The sequence below is a fragment of the Ostrea edulis genome, chromosome 1 (assembly GCF_947568905.1).
Source record: "Ostrea edulis chromosome 1, xbOstEdul1.1, whole genome shotgun sequence".
Lineage (NCBI taxonomy): Eukaryota > Metazoa > Mollusca > Bivalvia > Ostreida > Ostreidae > Ostrea > Ostrea edulis.
The window spans coordinates 58,698,244-58,718,713 of record NC_079164.1 but is presented as its reverse complement, the minus strand read 5'-3'; the positions used below and the strand labels follow the sequence as shown (position 1 = coordinate 58,718,713).

Here is a 20,470-nt window from a genome sequence, read left to right as displayed (position 1 = left end):
TATGTATTTAATTACTCCCTAAATACTTATCACTTACTTAGTTTGTGTATCAGTCGAATTCGGGTTATCAAACAGTGTATGAGAAACTTACTGAGTACATTCACTTACACTGTGATGAATATCTGTCCCACTCCCGCGTGTAAACAAATTCTTTCGAGCCTTACTATGTACGAGAGTTCTCCAAAGGGAAATAACTCAGACGTATCTCGAAACCGGCGTATTTTAAGATGTCTTTCTCACTAAATCATAGTGCCTCTTCATTGACTATAATCCTGAAAGTTTCATATCTCTATATCTGAAAGAGTTCTATGGACAAAAAATACAGATAGTGGTGCAGACCTGCTAAGTGAAATGATATCTAAAGAAATATTTGACATTAGTTTAGAAATAAAAAGTGTTGATGTAATGATAACATTAGTGAAAATCATGCCAAACACTTCATTTATAAGTGGGATTTATGGGGTGGGGGATCATTAAGTTTTAATCTAAAACCCTGAAGTTACCATTTTAACTAAGTAAGTCTAACATTTTCTGAAACTCCAAAAGAGAACAGATTATACTATGGAGGTTTTGTTTGAAAAGAGTAAAAGAGGTCCATGGTCCACATTGCTCACCTGAGTCACCTTGGCCCATATTTAAAGATTTTCCTTACATATACACATGTAGAACTTTGATCCCTACTGTGGCCCCGAAATAATTTTAATTTAAATTTCCTGCTTCCGGAATTTTTCGGTTCATTTTCCGCTCCATTTTTTATTTCAGTTTTTAAGAAAGTCATGACTGCGCTTGTTATTAATGGTATTTCAACTGTGTCAGCAAAAACCTGAACAGCATCAAATATTTAAAACACACTGAGACACACAAGCCGAGGACAACTATGTGGTAATAGTTGTAAAAATAACCGAAAAGAACGGGAGTGTAGTTCTTCCAAACACAGCCATGAACTTTTAGTGGTGGACAGTTGGAAAGACAGTTTTTAACAAAAACAAATTAGTCTTTTGCTCAGTTCCGGATCATTGCCAGTTCCAAATCACTTTGTAATTATTTTTTAAAACTACTAATTATTGAAATGATTTCTACTTAGAAAGGTAAATCACTTTTGAAATGATTACTGAGGGATACAAAACTGATGTAATTTTTATTCAACCCAAGTTATATTACTTGTCACACTTCTATAATACACAGTGACTTCAACATTTTGGTCATTTTCACGGGTGAGAAAAATCGCTTTGTGGGGAAGTCTGTAGCTAAAGTATAACTACGTTTCTTGCACAAAACATTAATGCATTTAATTGATACATCTTTCAACAATAGCATCCACAAATATTTCTTTATTAAGTGTATTATTGTAGTCAATATGCCTTCAAAGAAACACCATCTGCTGAACCAATTTCGGATCAGTCGTGTCACATGAGTCATAGTTAGTTTTAAACTTTGAGCACTATTTCAGTTCATATTAGAGGCACTCTTGGATTTATAGAAGTACACAGATCTGACACAGATATAAAAAGCACACTTTTTTTTTTAATATAATCAACAAACATTTTTTTTTTTGAATTAGAAAATTGAGACTGTCAATATACTATGCATTGCGTCTAGATTTACTTCTTGAAATTAATTTTTAAAATGTATACTGTACTTAATTCAAGTTTAGGATATTCAATTTTATAACTTTTATTTTTTTTTTTCATTCCAAGTTCCCCACCCTTGTCAAAACTGCAAGAAATTGGCGAGAAATTGCTATTCCGTGTAGATATAATGTTTTATCATATGCCCATCAATGTATCGTTCTTTGATACTGTGGATTTCACAGCATGTGATCCGGTTTTCTGGATCACCACACTGTGGTTTTCTGATTCCGTATCAGCATCCTCTGAAACTGATGCCGTGACAATGCATCAGCGCAACGTTATTTGTGGAAAATATTGACCGCGTCACAAAACAAAACTGCGTACACAAAACATAATTTCATGGTATGTCTGTGTTTTTAATAATTTGGATTACATTTATTATCTTATAAATGTGGATTTAAAATGCATAAGGGGGTATATTACAATAAATCTATCATTACTTCAGTAACTTGATCTGAAGAGTTGGATCACGTCTCGTTGACAGGCGCAGATCATCAGATCAAACTCGACTCTTCGCGTCTCGTGTGATCTGATGATCCGCGTCTGTCAACTCAACGTGATCCGACCCTTCGGATCAAGTTACTGTAGTAATAATATATATATATCATGAACAGCCTCAGAGAAAGATAACTATGAATGCTAATTAAGAGAATTTTGAATGCCGCAATTTTGGATATGTCTAAATGTGAAGCTTTGAATATTGTTAAAAAAAAATAACATCAATTTAAACTAGTGTCTGATTTATTTTTATTTCTACAATAAGAGTAACGCAAACGGTGCAATATACGCCCGTCGGACAGTGAAATTCAACCTGGAAGCATATCGTGCACTCTGAATTGATACAATACACATTCTGAATAGAATAGCCTTAAAGAGCGCCAATCCAGCTGAAATGTTAACTGCACTTGTCTTCCTCCGAGAGGAAGCCTTTGACTAAATATCAGGGCAATATCTGCATCCGTAATAAAAAGAAAAAGCCCGGACAACTGTCTGACCTATGTTTAGTCCAAAAGTAGATCAAGGATGGACCAATCCAGCTGAAATGTTAATTGAATTTGCATTCCTCCGAGAGGAAACCTTTGACTAAATATCAGGGCAATATCTGTATTCATAATGAAGCCCGGAAAACTGTCTGACCTATTTTTAGTCCAAAAGTAGGTCAAGGATGGACCAATTCAGCTGAAATGCAAACTCAACTTGTATTTCTTTGACTAAATACCAGGGCTATATCTGTATCCATAATGAAAAAAAGCCCAGAAAACTGTTTGACCCATTTTTAGCTGAAAAGTAGGTCATGGGTGGACCAATCCAGCTGAAATGCAAACTGAACTTGTATTCCTCTGAGAGGAAGCCTTTGACTAAAATGTCAGGGCAATATTTGTATCCGTAATGAAAAAAAGCCCAGAAAACTGTTTGACCCATTTTTAGCTGAAAAGTAGGTCATGGGCGGACCAATCCAGCTGAAATGTAGACTGAACTTGTATTCCTCCAAGAGGAAGCCTTTGACTATATTTCTGGGCAATATCTGTATCCATAATGAAAAAAAGCCCAGAAAACTGTTTGACCTACTTTTAGTCCTAATGTAAGTCATGGATGGACGGACGGACAGACCAATCCAGCTGAAATGCAAACTGAACTTGTATTCCTCTGAAAGGAAGCTTATGTGTAAATTTCAGGGTAATATTTGTATTATCTGTAACAAAAAAGTCCGGAAAACTGTTTGACCTACTTATAGCCCTAAAGTAGGTTAAGAATGGACCAATCCAGCTGAAATGCAAACTCACTCTTACAATTCTTGAGGATGAAATTGTGATCAAATTTCAAAGTTGTACATGCATCCGTTACGGAAAAAAGGTCCGGAAAACATGACCCGGGACGGACCAACAGCCAGCCAGCCGGACGGACGCACGGACAGCGCCATAACATAATACGTTCTGTCTTATGATGGGCATATAAAAACTATTATAGGTATATCTTAAGTGGAATATACATAAAGACATACTGATTTAAAATATGAGACCGATTGAATGTCGGATCGGATCAGTCAATGTTCGAATCGGCCTGCAGTCGTTTCAAACATATCCGTGATTCGGAACTGGTGTGATTCGGCACAGACCTATGAACTTTGGTATGGAAAATGCAAAGACCTGTGACATTTACAACAATTTTCAGATAATTTAAATGATTTTTCATTTGAGAAACTTATGATCTTCTGACAAGAAGATTGAAACTTAAATTATATTTGTGGTACCGCCAGTAATCGTTAATGAAAAAGTGATCCGGAACTGGGCAAACAATAGTATATTTAGTCTTGAAATAGCAATTAAACATGTATGTACATATACAAATTTAAATGCATTCATTGAATTTTGTTATTCATTTCTTCATCAAATAATGCACTTCTATACACAATGCTTTGAACACATAAACTAAGCAATGTATCATCACATTTGGGGTATAAACAAAATGTCTTACAGAAACAATGCCTGTATATTTACTAAATTATCAATATGTGTATTCAAAGTGGCATTAGCTGTCATTTTGTCACCAAAAATTTAATTCAATGAAAATTGCTCAATATTATATATTTCAGCAATAACAGCATGATTTGATTATTTCAAACACTTTTTATCCTCAAAGCAGGCACATGAATTATGTAATTTTGGTGATCAAATAATGTCTTGCAAGACAATTATTCTTCCGTATATATTTCTTTACACCAAAAGCGGTTATCTAACATAGTCTTATTAGGGTTTCTCTTGCTTTTGTACAATATAGATGTTTTTATTAGTCATTAATATATATCCCTATGCCATTGAGAAATTTTGAGTAAAAAAGATTACCATCACTTTCACAGCTAATATTAGTTATTTTACATGTTCAGGTGATTTTGAATATATGTTTCATTGTTTTACAATACAAAAGTTTAAGAAAGCAAAAAAAACAACAACAAAACCGCTCGCTTTGTTCTTTTACCATACCACCTGAAAATTATGTTTGAAATAAATCATAATATTATACATAGTCAGTCGCTCGTTCGCCCCAATTTTTTGGGGTCATTTGTCTGAAGAACAAGAAATTTTATTGGTGTCACCTAAATGGAAACGAAAAAAATATCTCAGTAATTATTTTTCCAAATTTTCTAGCATGATTAAAATAGTTTTATCAATAATAAGGCTTCATTTCAAAACAATACACATACAAGACACATACACAGTATGTTTCAAGTTATTTATAAACCATGTCCAGTGTTGGTATTTAGCACAACACATGGGTGTTTCCTGGTAGGTGAGCCGTCATTAACTGGACAAAGATCAACGAGTATTTCACCCTTTGCAGCCAAATATCACCCATTGTCCTCCTTTTTATGGACATTTCCCATAAAACAGTAGAATAATTTGAGATTTCCTCTTGTGTACATTTCGGATGGTTTCCGTAGTATGTAATAATTTGTTGTTTTCTTAGAAATTCAACAGAAACCTCTTTTGTGGCGCAGCCATAGCTAAACTGAAATATTTTTCGATGAGGTAAAAACAACAAGACTACAGTTCATATTAAAGGACATATCTCGTGTTTTCAAAGTATACAATATTACATGCATTTTGTCTTCTTTATGCTTATAGCAATTGATTCTAATAGTTCGTTCGCCGAAATTTTGCGATAATTAACCACAATACAGACTTAAATCTAAGCCCCGATTTCAAAAAGTCAAGTTAATTAGGTAGGTAGTCACGTGGTACAGTGACGTCACATGCGCCCTTCGGATTGTGAAAGTACTGCGAGATATTAAAAACTCAACTTTTAGGGGCCTAATTAATTTACCATGGGCAACATTTAAATCGATGTTGATAAATTGTCCGAGTTTTATATGTGTTCGCCACCAGTGCACACATATAACGATGTAAATACCAAATATAGCGAGTAAAGCGTGTATGAAATCGGCAAAATTGTGAGTAAATAATGTTTATATGGGTCGCTGTCTACAAACTGTTTGGGGATGTTATTCCTTTATAGATCTGTAATTGGCGCTGTTTTTCTAAAATAAACAGTGCAATCATTATTTATTTTTGGATTAGACAAATTATGATACGTTAAATTGTTGACAACTAGGCCCTATGCCAAGCTATTGTCACGCGTACATTTCGGAAAGAAAGAAAAAGACAACACACACACAAATCAATAAAAATATTCAAATTTAAAGTGGTAATCACATTATTTTATTTTGATAAAGCAATCTTATTACTATTTTTGAATTGTGATCTGCACGTCTTTAGGAAGAACGAAGTGGGAGCACGGCGTTATAGCCTGCTGACGCACTCAAGATGCTACGAGTTCAATAAAGAAATAATTTTATAATTCAATTTAAAGTTAGGAAATACAATATTCTATTATTTGTATAATTAAAAGTTCAATTATTTTGTATCTTTATTTTTTGTTGTTGTAAATCTACCAGTTGGTAGAAGTTACATTGTATCGTCGATATATGTTGTTACAAGGTGAAGGTCAGTTGATCCGAGTGTGTATTGAATTTGAAGAGCAAATCAGAATGTATGCTATAGGCCTACCAGTGCTTATAGCTTCGATATATCCATTTTCTCGCAGTTTATCAGGGTCTCTGTCCAAGCGATGTTTGAAAAGGTGACTGGGTGTGTTTTTTAAGGTAAAGTTCTTGCTCCAACAAAAAAATTATCCACATCTTTTTTCTCGTACCTTCCTTCGAAAAATTGAAAAATACTCAGTCTAAATCCTTTCTACCGACAACTAGTACACCCGAGCACGGCACAAAACATCTTAATGCATTATTATTTACAAGCCGTTAACGTGACAATTGGTTTTTTGTCGATTAAATCTAATCTGTTTATGAAATGGCTAATAGATGTTTTCAAACCCGAGGGCGCATATGACGTCACACAAAATGGCGCGTAAACTAGTGAAAGAAAATATGCACATCGCATGATTTGAATTTCATCGCTTTCAAACTCGAAAACTACGCAAAATATTTCATTTAAAACACATTTAAAGTAGTTTTAGGCATAAAAAGAGTTAATTTTGCTGAAAAAATGAAAAAGTTTAGAAACATGCGTTGTGTCCTTTAAGTAATTATCTTGTTTATTTAATACTGGGTTCCTTCTGCCCAGGTGTACGCCGGAGATCGATAATGACCAATTTCCCGCATCACTGATCACGTGCGGTTTATCGAGATAATTAACACTTTGATATAGACCTTTGTACTTAAAATACCGTGGCGGATGGCAATAGCGAATTTGGAGTTTTAACGAGAATTTTAAGTAATAGGAAAAACGTTCTTAGAAAAATGCGGCGTTATAATGAAAATGGCGATGAATTGAGTGGCAATAATTCGAGAATTAACTGTATTTGTACTACTTTGCGCATGTGCAAATGTTGCTCACATGAGAAGTTTACCTAATTTCCATGTTAAATTGCACACAGATGTCATGTGAGCAAATCATGTTTGATGAGCGACTCATGTGCATTTTGTGAGCAAATTTTGGTATTGGCAAAATTGAGGAACTAGTTAATTTTCAAAATATGCCTGCTTACAATCTGAGATCCATTTGGAATCATGGTATAAGTCTGAATAGGTGCTCCATCTGATTCTCTGTCACCAGTCTGAGCTACAGTAAATGTGTAATCTTCTGGGGCAGCAGACTTTGAATTTTCTGATTCCTAAAAAATACCCAAAAATTCTGGAGTTGAAATCTGTACTAACAAGAGATGTTTGTAAAAACATATATGCCCCAATGGTGCAAAATTGTTAAACACATGCATCATTTAATTGATAGTAGTATCACTAATTCAAAATATTGAGCAGACAATATCTTCCTTTATCAAAAGTGGATTGACCATGTGATCTAAATTCAATAGGGGTCATCTACTCCTTATGCTGTACCAGTGTACCGAGTTTGGTGTCAATCAAGCAACTAATTCTTAAAATATAGGAGGCAATATCTTACTATGTCCAGTTTGACCCTTGACCTTTGACCATGTGACCTCAAAATCAATAGGGGTCCTCTTCTCCTAAATGTACCAGTGTACCAAGTTTGATGTCTGTCAAGCAAAGGGTTCTCAAGATATTGAGCTGGCAGTATATGCCTATGTCCAGTTTGACCCTTGACCTTTGACTATGTGACTTCAAAATCAATAAGGTCATCTTCTCCTGAAGATGTACCAGTGTACCAAGTTTGATGTCTATCAAGCAAAAGGTTCTCTAGACATTCAGTGGTCAGTATGTTCCTATGTTCAGTTTAACTCTTGACCTTTGACCATAAAAATAGTGAAAAATAGTGAATATTTCAGATATAACATCCTTTCAAATGTGCTTTAAGCATTGAAAGTTGTCCTGATGTAAGTTTTACTCAAATTCTTAAGGTAGCTCACTACACTAAAGCTTATAGACACTACGTCACAAAATGGTGATTTAAATGTTTCGTGAAATTATTTGTATCGATCGATTTGTTTATCCATCATCATAGCTCAGTGGTTAAAGCATTGGGCTGATGAACCGCAGATCTCGAATTCAAATATGCCAGAGTCTTTTGTTCATATGTGTTAAAACAATTTATTTTGAAAATCATGTTTTTATTCATATTTGCATATTTTCTGCCTTTTTGGCATATATATACTTATTATATACATCATATCTGTATCAGATAATGATTAAATCAATTCGTACTGATTTGAGAAACTATTTCAGGGTATAGTGAGCCACCTTAAAGGAGCATGGACACAATTTGAGCTAAAATATTCAAATCTTACTTTTCCATTTTTTAATGTTTAGAATTAGTATTTCTAATGGTCAGCAAAATGTCAGTTATCAAGGTATATGGGAGATACAGAGCTCACAATTCTTTGTTATGTAAACAAGGATTGTGCCACATATACATAGGTTAAATATACTAGTAAAAGTTTCATTTAAAGCAGACTTTAAAGCAGAGTTATTTCTGAACACAATTAAATAGTTTCTAGTGTTTGGCATATATCTCATTTTGTTTTAAACATGATGTTTTCTATTAAAGGGACTGGTTCACGATTTTTGAACAAAATAATTTTTATTATTGATGTTAGATATTAAAATCATTTAATGTTGACAACCAAAATTTTGACTTTTTGAATGCAAGAATAAAAGCTATATTTTAGCCTTAAATATGTGTTATGTAAACAAAGACTCGAGTCTTTATATGTAAACAAACAAACAAGTGAAATATTAATTTTGTAATATAAAGCATCTTAATTTTGCATAGTCGCACATTTTAACTTTTAGATGACAAATTTTACCCGAAGAATGCTTGAAAAGTGAAAGTTATAATGAATTTAATTTAGATCGATATCCATTTCTTTTGAAAATTTCGTAAACAATAACATACCGCAATCTTTGTTTACAAAACAAATAAGGAACTCTCTAAAATGAGCTTCTGTGATAATGTATAACCTTAATTTTTAAGCAAAATTTTTAAAACATATCAGACAGTACATTTTTAATCATTAAAAGTGAAAAATAAAATTTTGGGGGAAATCGTGAATCAGTCCCTTTAAGCAATGTATATGTATACAAAAACATACGGTATGAGCCTTGTTTACGTAACTAAAAACAGGCCCATGGTCCACATCGCTCACCTAAGTCACCTTAGCCCATATCTAAAGGTGTTAATCTTTACATATTAGTATGTAAAATTTTGATCCAATATAAGGAAGCTTTCATGTAAATTTCTACTATCCTGGCACAGTGGTTCTTGAGAAGATTTATAAAGATTTTCCCTATATATTTGCATGCAAAACTTTGATCCCCTATTGTGGCCCCAACCTACCCCCGGGGGAGGGGGGGGGGGCATGATTTGTACAAACTTGAATCTGCATTATGTCAGGAAGCTTTCATGTAAATTTCAGCTCCTCTTGAGAAGAAGATTTTTAAATGACCCTACCCTATTTTTGCATTTTTGTGATTATCTCCCCTTTGAAGGGGGCATGACCCTTCATTTGAACAAACTTGAAAGCCCTTCACCCAAAGATGCTTTTTACCAAGTTTGGTTGAAATTGACCCAGTGGTTCTGGAGAAGAAGATGAAAATGTGAAAAGTTTACAACAACAACAGTCAACAGACAAATGTAACTCAACAATTGATATTCAAATTATGGTTAACTATTAGAAATACTTTAGTTAAGCATTGTAAACAATAAGAATAGAAAAATAAAATTTGAAAATGTTCAGCTCAAATCATGTCCATGGCCCTTTAAAATTTCAATGTAAACTTTAAGTTGTGAAAAATATCAATATAAGCTTATTTACTTTTTAGTTATGCTTAAATTATGACCGCCAATGGTCTAAAAATGGCATCCCTTATGCTGTTCTGGGACATTTTGAGAAAAAATGAAGACAAACCTTCCAATTTTAAAGACAGGAACGAATTTCTTGTCACTATGATAGACATAGAAATCATCAAATGCTGTAGGTTTCTGATAGAATTTATTCTTCAAATGATAGATGAAATAAAGAAATGTGTAGTCCTAATGTGCAATCAATGTGATTATGGATCTTAGCCAGGGCAAGATGTTAGATTTGATGCCATGGTTTATGTTTTAACATCATATTACAAACAAGAAACATTGATTTTTTTTATCAATTGTCCCCTGGAGGAATTAAAGTGTCAACTAATCTCCGTAATGAAAATCATATAATGATTTTACGATTGCCATTGTAATCTGTCATGCCGAATAGTTGACCAAAGACAAAATGAAATGTCAATGATAATTTCAAAATTAAAACTCAGTATTGCGAATGTATTTATAATGGTAGTTTTTGTCCAGTGTGACAATTTAAGGGCAAAATTGTGAATACATGTCGTTTCTTCTAGTCAAACACAATAATCGAAAACATAATGCACTATATGAATGACAAACAGAAAAACTGCTATATTATAAATAGTGGCCTGATTTCTTGGACATTGTCAAATACATGTAGTGCACAACCTAATTTCGGTAAAATGTTTTAACTTTAAAGTTATAAGGTGAAACTTCCCAGAACAGTTCCGGGCCATTCGATATCTGACATATTGGACAGTTTTCGACTTTTTGCTTACTTTCAAGATCTGTGTCATCACAAAACATGTTCAACAAAAATAACAAGAGTACTGCCAACGGTACGCAATACACCCGTGAAAAGCTAATATAGGGTGTTTTTTTACACCATGATTTGTAGAACTTGGCTTCAGGTAGTATCAGCAATCATCAGGGTCTGAAATACTTTCTTTGTATTGTAAAAACAGACAAATCATGTACTCTCTATGTTAGATTTTCACTTTTCATAAGATGTATGTGTACCAAGGTTGATGGTCCTAGCACCAACAGTTCAGTCTTTATCCTGCTACTACGACCTTGACCTTGAGAAACAATAGGCACCCTACACTTGGCATAAAGTGTATGTGTACAACTTTGATGGTCCTAGCCCCAACAATTCAGTCTGTATATTGCCTACAAGGTTTTCCTACTAAGTTGGTATTGTGACCTTGACCTTGATAAACAATAGGCATCTTTTTCTCATCATGGTGATCAAATGTACCAAGTTGCAATTTCCTGGAGCTTACGGTTCAGTTTGTATCCTGCCTACCATGTTTTCCTTAACAGGGTTTAAACTTAGCACTCGCCCTCTTGCCAAATGCGAGTAAAATTTTGCGTGGGGGCCTAAATTCAATGTCTCGTTCGCCCACATGGCAAATGATTTCTGTGAGTAGGAATCGGTCAAAATTACACCGGGTTTGGTAATCAGTATATCTTTAGTAAACAGATTCTTTTTCAAGAGTCATTTTGAGCGTACATAGTGTATGAAAAGGGTGCTATATAAATATGGTATTATTATTATTTACAAGCTTGATTTAAAGCCTTTTGGAAACATCTTCTACACTGACAGTAAACCATGTGCGATTGGCAAGATTCACTAATGTCAAAACAGCTGTAAGTTTTTGAGCTTGTCGAAAAAAAGGGCACGATTGCAGTCCTCGTGATGAAAATGACATTGGGATATGAAGAAATAGAAAGCTACTGTTAGTACAAAGAAAGCAGCATTGTTGTCCGAACAAATGGAAAAAATATTGGAGCACAGGAGTCGGCAGTTTGATCTGTATGGGTCTACAATGTAAACAACAACAACTGAGCTTCGCGAGCGTGCAAAGCTCAGTGGTTGTTGTTTACATTGTAGACCCTTACAGATCAAACTGCCGACTCCTGTGACAGTGATTGGAGTTGGAATACAATTAATTTAGGCCCAGATAAGAATTGTTTTTGTGGTAGAGTATATTTACTCATATCGTATAAAATAAAAAAAAGTATGGAAATCTTAATCTAAACCTCTCCAAATTACTATGCATTCAAACATTATATTAATAAAACAAAGCCACACAAAATATATGATCAATTCACATATCTCATGGATTTCTTGCATCATATTTCATCAGATGTGGGCTAGCATGTTTTGTTGTGGGCTCCCAGAAATAACATTTCAGGAGTCCACATGGCTCCTGGACATTTTAGTTAAGTTTCAACACCGTCCTACTAAGTGAAACTATGACCTTGAACTTTGACTTCTGACCTTGAAAAACATTGGGCATCTCCCTCTCATCATGGTGATCAAATATACCAAGTTGTAATATCCTGGGGCCCGTTTTACAAAACAACTTACGACAAAGTCACAAGTCTTAAATTCTATTACAATTATTACTTTAAATGAAGGAAGGAAAACTTTTCAACAATTTAAAAAAAATATTTTGCATTTGGAGTGAATGATCTATCAATAAACTGGAAAATTCCAGTATGTAAAGTTGGTCATAAGTCGTAAGTTCTTTTGTAAAACGCACCCCTGGAGCTTATGGCTCAATTGTATCCTGCCCACAAGGTTTTCCTACTAAGTGATACTACGACCTTGAATTTTGATCTTGAAAAACAATAGGCATCTTCCTCTCATCATGGTGATCAAATGTACCAAGTTGTAAAATCCTGGAGTTTACGGTTCGGTCTGTATCCTGTCCTCAAAGTCCTGACAGATGATCAACGCCATACCATAATACGTCCCGTCTTCAACGGGCGTATAAAAATGTAACAATATAAATTTTAATTTCTTTCACATCTGTTGATCAAACATTACACAATTCGAACTTGATCCACAGTTTGCCTCTTTGAAACTCCACACCAAGCATAACGGAAAAAAGTGTTGAATACCAATGCGACAGACTGACTAACAGACAGGGGGACGGACAGACGGAGAAGAAACCTAAAGTCCCCTTTGGTTTTACAAACCGGTAGGGGACTAATAAGGGGTCTTAACTTGAAAACTGGTAGAGGATTTAGATGGATAAATTATGTAACCTTAGTAAAACGCTAATTTCAAATAAAGGAGCAAAACTTATGCCAGAGAGATCAAAATTGCAACATGATCTAGAGTGATCTATAAAGAAACTATACACAGCTGTTACACCCCAAATCATCGCCCCGGCGATGTTTTGGGACATGATTGCACTATCATTAGGGACGACGATTTAGGATGTACTACTGTACACCCCAAATCGTCACCCATCCTAAATCGTCGCCCGCTAATATTTTATTGACGTTTTTAGGATAGATTACACAGAACTTATTTGGGGGTACATAGGTTTCACTTGGTCTGTTTGTCTGTCTGTCCGCACCCATATCTCTGGTGTTTGTTGACCTGTTGGACTGCAATTTTGTATGTAGATTACAAGTGACCCTCTGACATGCCCCCCTCCCAAATGAGAATTCTGGAATGAGAGCTTAAAGTGCCACGAACTGTGCACAATTTTCAGCAACTCTGCAATATCCCTGGTGTTTGTGAACTGATATGTGGGTTACATGTGTTCCTGGCATGTACTTCCCGTCACATGAAATCTCTTGATTGCGAGCTGTAATCATAGTGAACTATTTTCGACTGTCATTCTGGTGTTTGTGAACCGATTGAGGTAAAATTTTGTATGGAAGTTATATGGGACTAAACACATAGTTTTCATTCATTTGTTTGTTTGTTTACTTGTTTGTTCATTTACTTATTCAAAGAGAGAGAGTGAGAGAGAGCAATGAGTTAAATAAACAAAAAATATTGAGAAATAAAGAGGAAGGATGAGTGTTTCTCGAGGTTTTCAAGAGTGTCCAAACGGCAGCTAACAGGCGTAAACTAACATAATCTGAGGTCACTAACAAATATGCGGTGCACAAGATCTAACAACCCCATATTCAGCAGAATGAACCTACAACAAAAGGCAAAACGATTTATTGTCAGACACATCCCCCCTCTTTCTCTGGAGGTCTGGACGAAAAAAATTCGTATAGATAACAATGACACCACCACCAACAACAAATGCAACTCTTTTAATAGTAAGAAAACCACTACCAACCAAAACAACAATAACAAATATTGTAATCATAATAAATCTTTTTAAAAATTCATACAACAGAACAAGTAGAAGACAAAGTAGAAGATTAAAATGCTTGTAAGGTCCAGAGAACCTTTTGTGATCATAGCTGGACCACAGAAGAAGAAGAAGAAGAAGAAAGAGGAGGAGAGGAGAAGGAGTTAACAAACAGGGCCAGTTTGTATGTAAATGATGTTGCTGCAACAGCAAGGGGGACAATTTGGGGTGTGAGATTATGCCAGCGACGATTTGGGATGGGCGACTATTTGGGGTGTTACATAAGAAACCCCCAAATCGTCAAGTCACCCATCCCAAATCGTCGCCAGCGACAATTTGGGACAGGCGACAATTTGGGGTGTAACACACAGCAAGTTTAAGCTTCATATCTAACAGAAAAATAAAAATAGAAACAGAAAACCCTGATTGGATGAACATATCTTCACTTTTTGATGTACATGTAGCTATTACATCTAATCTAGACTACATGTGTACATGTGACATGTAACAACACTCATAAGAATCACTAGTTGCTCTAGAATAACAGCTCACCTGGGTCTCTTCATCTACTATATGCATCATAACCTCCTCCATGACTTTGTCATGGGAAATATTATCCAATTTATCTGCCACAATGACCTCCTCCATTGACTTCTCTTGTGCCAAATTATGCAGTTTTGTGGTGACTTCCTCCACACTGCCATCTGGATGTACTATTACAACTTTTGGCATGTTTCCCAACCGACCAGCTTTCAGATCAGTCAACAAGCTCCCATGAAGTAGTTGATCACTTGTTAAGGAAGACTCTATGCTCTCTGATTTTATCCTGCTGAAAGGTAAATTATCCTTATATTAAAGCAGTGCCCATGCAAATTCAATATTCATCTTGTTTCATTTTAACAAGAGGCCTACAGGCCTTATCAGTCACCTGAGTTTTAATTTAAAGTAAATGTAAACTTCTAGGGCCAAATGGTTCTTGAGAAGATTTTCTCTATAAATTTGTATGTAAAACTTTGATCCCCTATTGTGGCCCCATCCTACCCCCAGGGGGGCATGATTTTAACAAATTTGAATCTTCACCATGTCGGGAAGCTTTCATGTAAATGTAAACTTCTATGACCCAGTGATTCTTCAAAAGAAGATTTTTAATGATTTTCCCGATGTATTTGCATGTAAAACTTTGATCCCCTGTTGTAGCCCCATCCAACCCCTGGGGGCCATGATTTTAACAAACTTAAATCTGCACTATGTCTGGAAGCTTTCATATAAATTTGTACTTTCCTAGCCCAGTGGTTCTTGAGAAAAAAAATTTGAAAGATTTTCTCTATATATTTGTATATCAAACTTTGATCCCCTACTGCGGCCCCATCCTAGCCCGGGGGGGGGGGGGGGGGGGGGGGGGGGGGGGGGGGGGGCATGATTTGAACAAACTTGAATCTGCACTATGTCTGGAGGCTTTCATGTAAATTTCAACTTTTCTGACCCAGTGGTTCTTGAGAAAAATTTTAAATGACCCCACCCTATTTTTGCAATTATCTCCCCTTTGAAGGAGGCATGACCCTTTATTTGAATAAACTTGAATATCCTTCACTCAAGGATGATTTGTACCAAATTTGATTGAAATTGGCCCATTGGTTCTGGAGAAGATGAAAATATGAAAAGTTGATGGACAGACAGATGGACAGACTTGTTCCAAAGATGCTTCATACCAAAGAACAAGGTACGATTGTATACATAAAATGTGTCTGGAATTAACCTTAATCAGCGTTTTAAGAAAGTAAAATATATGCCAGGGCCCGGTTTTTCGAAAGCTGGTTAACTTTAACACAGTGGTTAAGTTTAACGCAGTGTTAACTCCTAACCAAGTGATTAGCTAACACAATGGTTAAATTCTGTTTTTCGAAAGCAATTTAACACATTGATTAGTTAACACTGTGTTAACCGAGTTAACCACTTGCTAATCATTTGATTACCCACAATGCACATGTACTTCCTATGTAAACAATATAAATGCAGGAGTAAATAAAAGTCTTGTTTGTGGGAGATAGCTGATGAAATGTTCATGTATTGTTTTGTTTCAAAATACGTGACTGTGAGCCATGCACTTATACTTGTATAAATGCATTTATTAGTCTATTCAATTTGAATAATCATAGAGGTATTGGATATAATGATATATACTAGGCCTTTAGAAGCCTAGTTGGGAAAAACGGTGCTTATGTTGTAGAAAGCAGGCTCATTGCATAGTTTATCAAAGTGGGGGTTTATAGGGAGTCGAACAAGTTGACTTCACAATTGTCTGAAAATACTTGACAAGCCAAAACAAAATTATTTATACCCCCCCCCCCCCTAAAATGAGTTGTTCTGTACGAGCCGAACCTAAAATCCTAAGTTGCGTGATGGGGGAGGGGGTCAGTTTCATCCTTTATCAGTAAAATATACGGGTTCAGTTCAAGCTTACATTTCAACTACCAATCACTAGTGCTATGATATGAAAAAGCGGGGAAGGGGGGTGTCAGACTTTGCATGTAAAAATAACAGTAAACGTATGTTGTCAGAAATAAGGGGGTGAAGTGCTACATGTTTTGGACTAGGAAATAAAACATGTGGTTTTCTATATTGTTTGATTCATAATTGGACAAAATTTATGGGAGGGGTTTAACGACGATGCTAGCCTATAAAAAATTCTAAATTTCTAAGAATATCTAACTTTCTTTTTTTTTTAATACTCTTTAAAAGTCTTATTTTCCCCAATACAGATAAAGATATTCATGAAGAAAATGATAAATAAATTTACCTTATGATAGTCTGTTCACATACATATCTATAGCATTTTATATCTATGTTCTTTTTATGCATTTATTTATTTTAATATTCTTTTTATTTTAAACATAACACTTGATCCACCACTCCATTTCTACTAAGGGAGATTAATCTGGAATATCAACAATGAAAAACTCTTCTTCCTAAGTTTGTGTTAACAACTATTCTGTATTAGCCTGAATTGAATACTGTTCTTATTAGACAGCCTTCAAAAAAGAAAATACATGTATGTACGTTTCATGCATGCAAATCTTCATTTGAATCAGTTGTAAATGATACAAGGGATTTTCAAAAGGTCAAGGCCAGTGCAGACGATAGTGTTTTTAAAGTTGGTGTTTCAATGGAGATTATCATCATGAACTAAGGGCCTGCATACACTTTGATATTTGGAAGCCAAAAATTAGGTAAAATTACATCTTAAGCATGGGTCCTGTTGCAGGATTTCATATAAGTGAATATAATACGAGTTTTATTGACACCCCCCCCCCCTTTTTGAAAGTTTCTGCCGAAAGTATCTATAGATGCGTGCAAGATATTGCCACTGACAGCAAAGTGTAACACCATCATCCAACTGTACTAGTTTTTTCCATTAGCTGTTCCCCTTAGGTAAATTTCATGAGATTTGACGAAAATATCAATTTATGACAACATAAACAAAACACCGTCATAGTTCAGCATCAATACACACCTCAGAATGTCTAAGCCTTTGAAATTTTCATGATTTTTGGTCCGAGGCGGACAGAAAATGAAGTAGGCGGCCATTTTTAACCACTGTGTTAAGACTTAACACAGGTACTGGAGGTGGATTAAAGTTAACACAACGTTAACACAGTGTTAACGCAAACTCGCATTTTGAAAAACAGTTAATCACATGGTTAACTTTAACACAGAAGTTAACACCGAGTTAACACTGTGTTAAAGTTAACCAGCTTTCGAAAAACCGGGCCCAGGTATACTATGTCAACAAAATCAGAATGATATTCCTAAATGGATAGCATTATGACATCATGATCAAGACATTTCCCGCCTTTTTCTCAAAATGAGCCTGGAAACTGTCAAATGTCATACAGATTATTGCTCAGGAAAAGATGTGCGCATTTGTCGAGCAAAATGAAAATGATATATATTGTGTATTATTTTAAGATGAAAAACATGCTTGAATATGAATTTGCTTGACGCATGCGCTGTATGTTTTCTAAAAGGAAAATCACCTGAATTTGTGGATATTTTCATTGAAAATGGCATTTTTGTAATTTTATGCCAACTTCAAGCTCTCGTCATATGATTACAAATCATTTTGCTGATCAAACTGAGCGAATTTTGGGTTTGTTTAATCTATTCCTTATTTGAATGCCAGGGTTTGAGCTCCAAGTGAAATCATTGATATTTTGGGCCAAATGACTTTAGAAACTGTACTTACTTCTTTGAAAAGAATTGAAATGGTAGTTATCAACGCAATGGTCGAACAATCCCAATTACATTTTTTTAGTAACTAGGGTACCTAAACATTCACCATGGTAAAAATAGACATTTTTTGAATGGAGCCAAAAATGGCCCATATCATACATGTAGTCCTTTATTTCAATATAGGATTTCTCGCATTTATCGCACTTCTATTGAATGTAAATGCATATACATGTTGCGGTAATATGCGGTACATGTGTATTGGCAAATTGCAATCTCAGACATGAGTAACTAATTAAAGCATTATTTTATTTCAGTGTATTTTTCTCTATATCAAAAGATGACGATAAGCCAACTCTTTTCTCCAAAATACATGTACCTCAGCAATGTGATCGGTTCTGTGCTAGGATCTGCGCTATGGATGATAGTCTTCAAACTATTCAATGACAGTATCAATTTTCTGTGCAATTTGGCATTGTGACGTCAAATACAAAGCCCAGCGGGTATTCAACATCACAATTATAGCAGCTGTTCCCAATATATGACGAAACGATTTGCTCTGTTATTAGAAGAGGATTTATTCTGCTTTGGTATAATAAAATATCTATCCAATGGGTAGGAAGGCAAAAGCATGTGTAATGTTACTTAGTAGAGAGAAAAACTACGTCACCTCAGTATAATATTGCCACTCGTTATATCGCCACCCCCGCATACCACCATTGAAATGTGTAGAACAGATTTCCATACACGCTAAAAATCCCGATATAACACCAACCTCGCCTATAGCCATTTGCTACCAGTTTTCAGGTACAAAAAGGTCAAATTGCCTTTATACACCCCCCAATAACAGTCCCAACAACCAGGGATCAGAAGCCATCATTATACATGATTGGTCTGTCCGGTGAATCGTAATGAGACTAAATTTAGTACATGTCATGAAAACAGGTAAGGATAGGCAAATGTGATAACTTGAACATACTAAATTAAAAAAATGTCTCTAAAATTTGCCTAGCGTGGACAACTATGAAATGAAACTGCTATCAGCTGCAAACTACAGCCACGCTACTGTGTTCGATTGCACACAAACCACATCTCTATTAACCATGTGACTTTTGTGTGTATTTACAGGTGACTCTTGATAACTCGAAGTTCAAGGGACCTTGACAAAACTTCAAGAAATCGAGAGTTCGAGAGATTGAAATTCGGAATTTGAAGGTCCGCCGGTATGGTTCAGATTTTACAGTAACCGGAAATGTATAGCAACAAGATCATATGATATCGTTTTGACATGTTTTCCTTCATATTCGTCAGGTACTTTGATATCAAAATAAAACAAGAGGCCCATGGGCCACATCGCTCACCTGAGTCACCTTGGTCCATATCAGAAGACTTTCTATATATATTTGCATGTAAAACCGTAGTCCTTATTATGGCCCCAACCTACCCCTGGAGGCCATAGTTTTTGCAAACTTGAATCTACACTATGTCAGAAAGCTTTCATGTAAATGTGAACTTCTTTGGCCTAATGGTTCACGAGAAGAAGATATTTGAAGATTTTTCCTATATATTTGTATGTAAAACTTTGATCCCCCCTTGTGGCCCCATCCTACTCCCAGGGGCCATGATTTGAACAAACTTGAATCTGCACTATATCAGAAAGCTTTCATGTAAATATCAGCTTTTCTGGCTCAGTGGTTCTTGAGAAGAAGATTTAAAAAAAAAAATTCCTATATATTTGTATGTAAAACTTTGATCCCCTATTGTAGTCCCATCCGACCCCCGGGGGCCATGATTTGAACAAACTTAACTCTGCTCTATGTTAGGAAGCTGTTCATGTGAATATCAGCTTTTCTGGCTCAGTGGTTCTTGAGAAGAAGATTCTTAAAGAATGTCCCTATATATTTGTATGTAAAACTTTGATCCCCCCTTGTAGCCCCATCCAACCCCCAGGGGCCAGGATTTGAACAAACTTGAATCTGCACTATGTCAGAAAGCTTTCATGTAAATATCAGCTTTTCTGGCTTAGTGGTTCTTGAGAAGAAGATTTTTAAAGATTTTTCCTATATATTTGTATGTAAAACTTTGATCCCCTATTGTGGCCCCATCCGACCCCCGGGGGCCATGATTTTATCAATTTAGAATCTGCACTATATCAGGAAGCTTTCATATAAATCTCAGCTTTTCT

General features: G+C 35.4%; 1 protein-coding gene and 1 long non-coding RNA gene across 12 annotated transcripts in view; one reads left to right on the top strand and one right to left on the bottom strand.

The window, feature by feature from the left end:
• LOC125664633 (RE1-silencing transcription factor A-like) overlaps window positions 1-20,470 on the bottom strand; it is a 69,904-nt gene that overhangs the window by 11,632 nt on the left and 37,802 nt on the right. For 8 of the 11 annotated variants that reach the window (XR_007366005.2, XM_048897462.2, XM_048897465.2 and 5 more), the window contains 2 exons: window positions 14,611-14,887; window positions 7,194-7,319 (listed from right to left, as the gene is read on the bottom strand). Coding sequence is in view for 10 of the 11 variants with exons in the window: in XM_048897462.2 (XP_048753419.2) it covers window positions 7,194-7,319; window positions 14,611-14,887 (403 nt within the window). In the remaining variant the exon portion in view is untranslated. The remainder of the gene's footprint in view (window positions 1-7,193; window positions 7,320-14,610; window positions 14,888-20,470) is intronic. The other 3 variants (XM_048897468.2, XM_056155165.1, XM_056155173.1) reach the window with 1 other exon arrangement.
• Window positions 15,655-18,953, top strand: LOC130051919 (uncharacterized). Its single transcript, XR_008800186.1, has 2 exons — window positions 15,655-15,778; window positions 18,603-18,953. It is a non-coding gene; the product is annotated as an uncharacterized LOC130051919 (long non-coding RNA).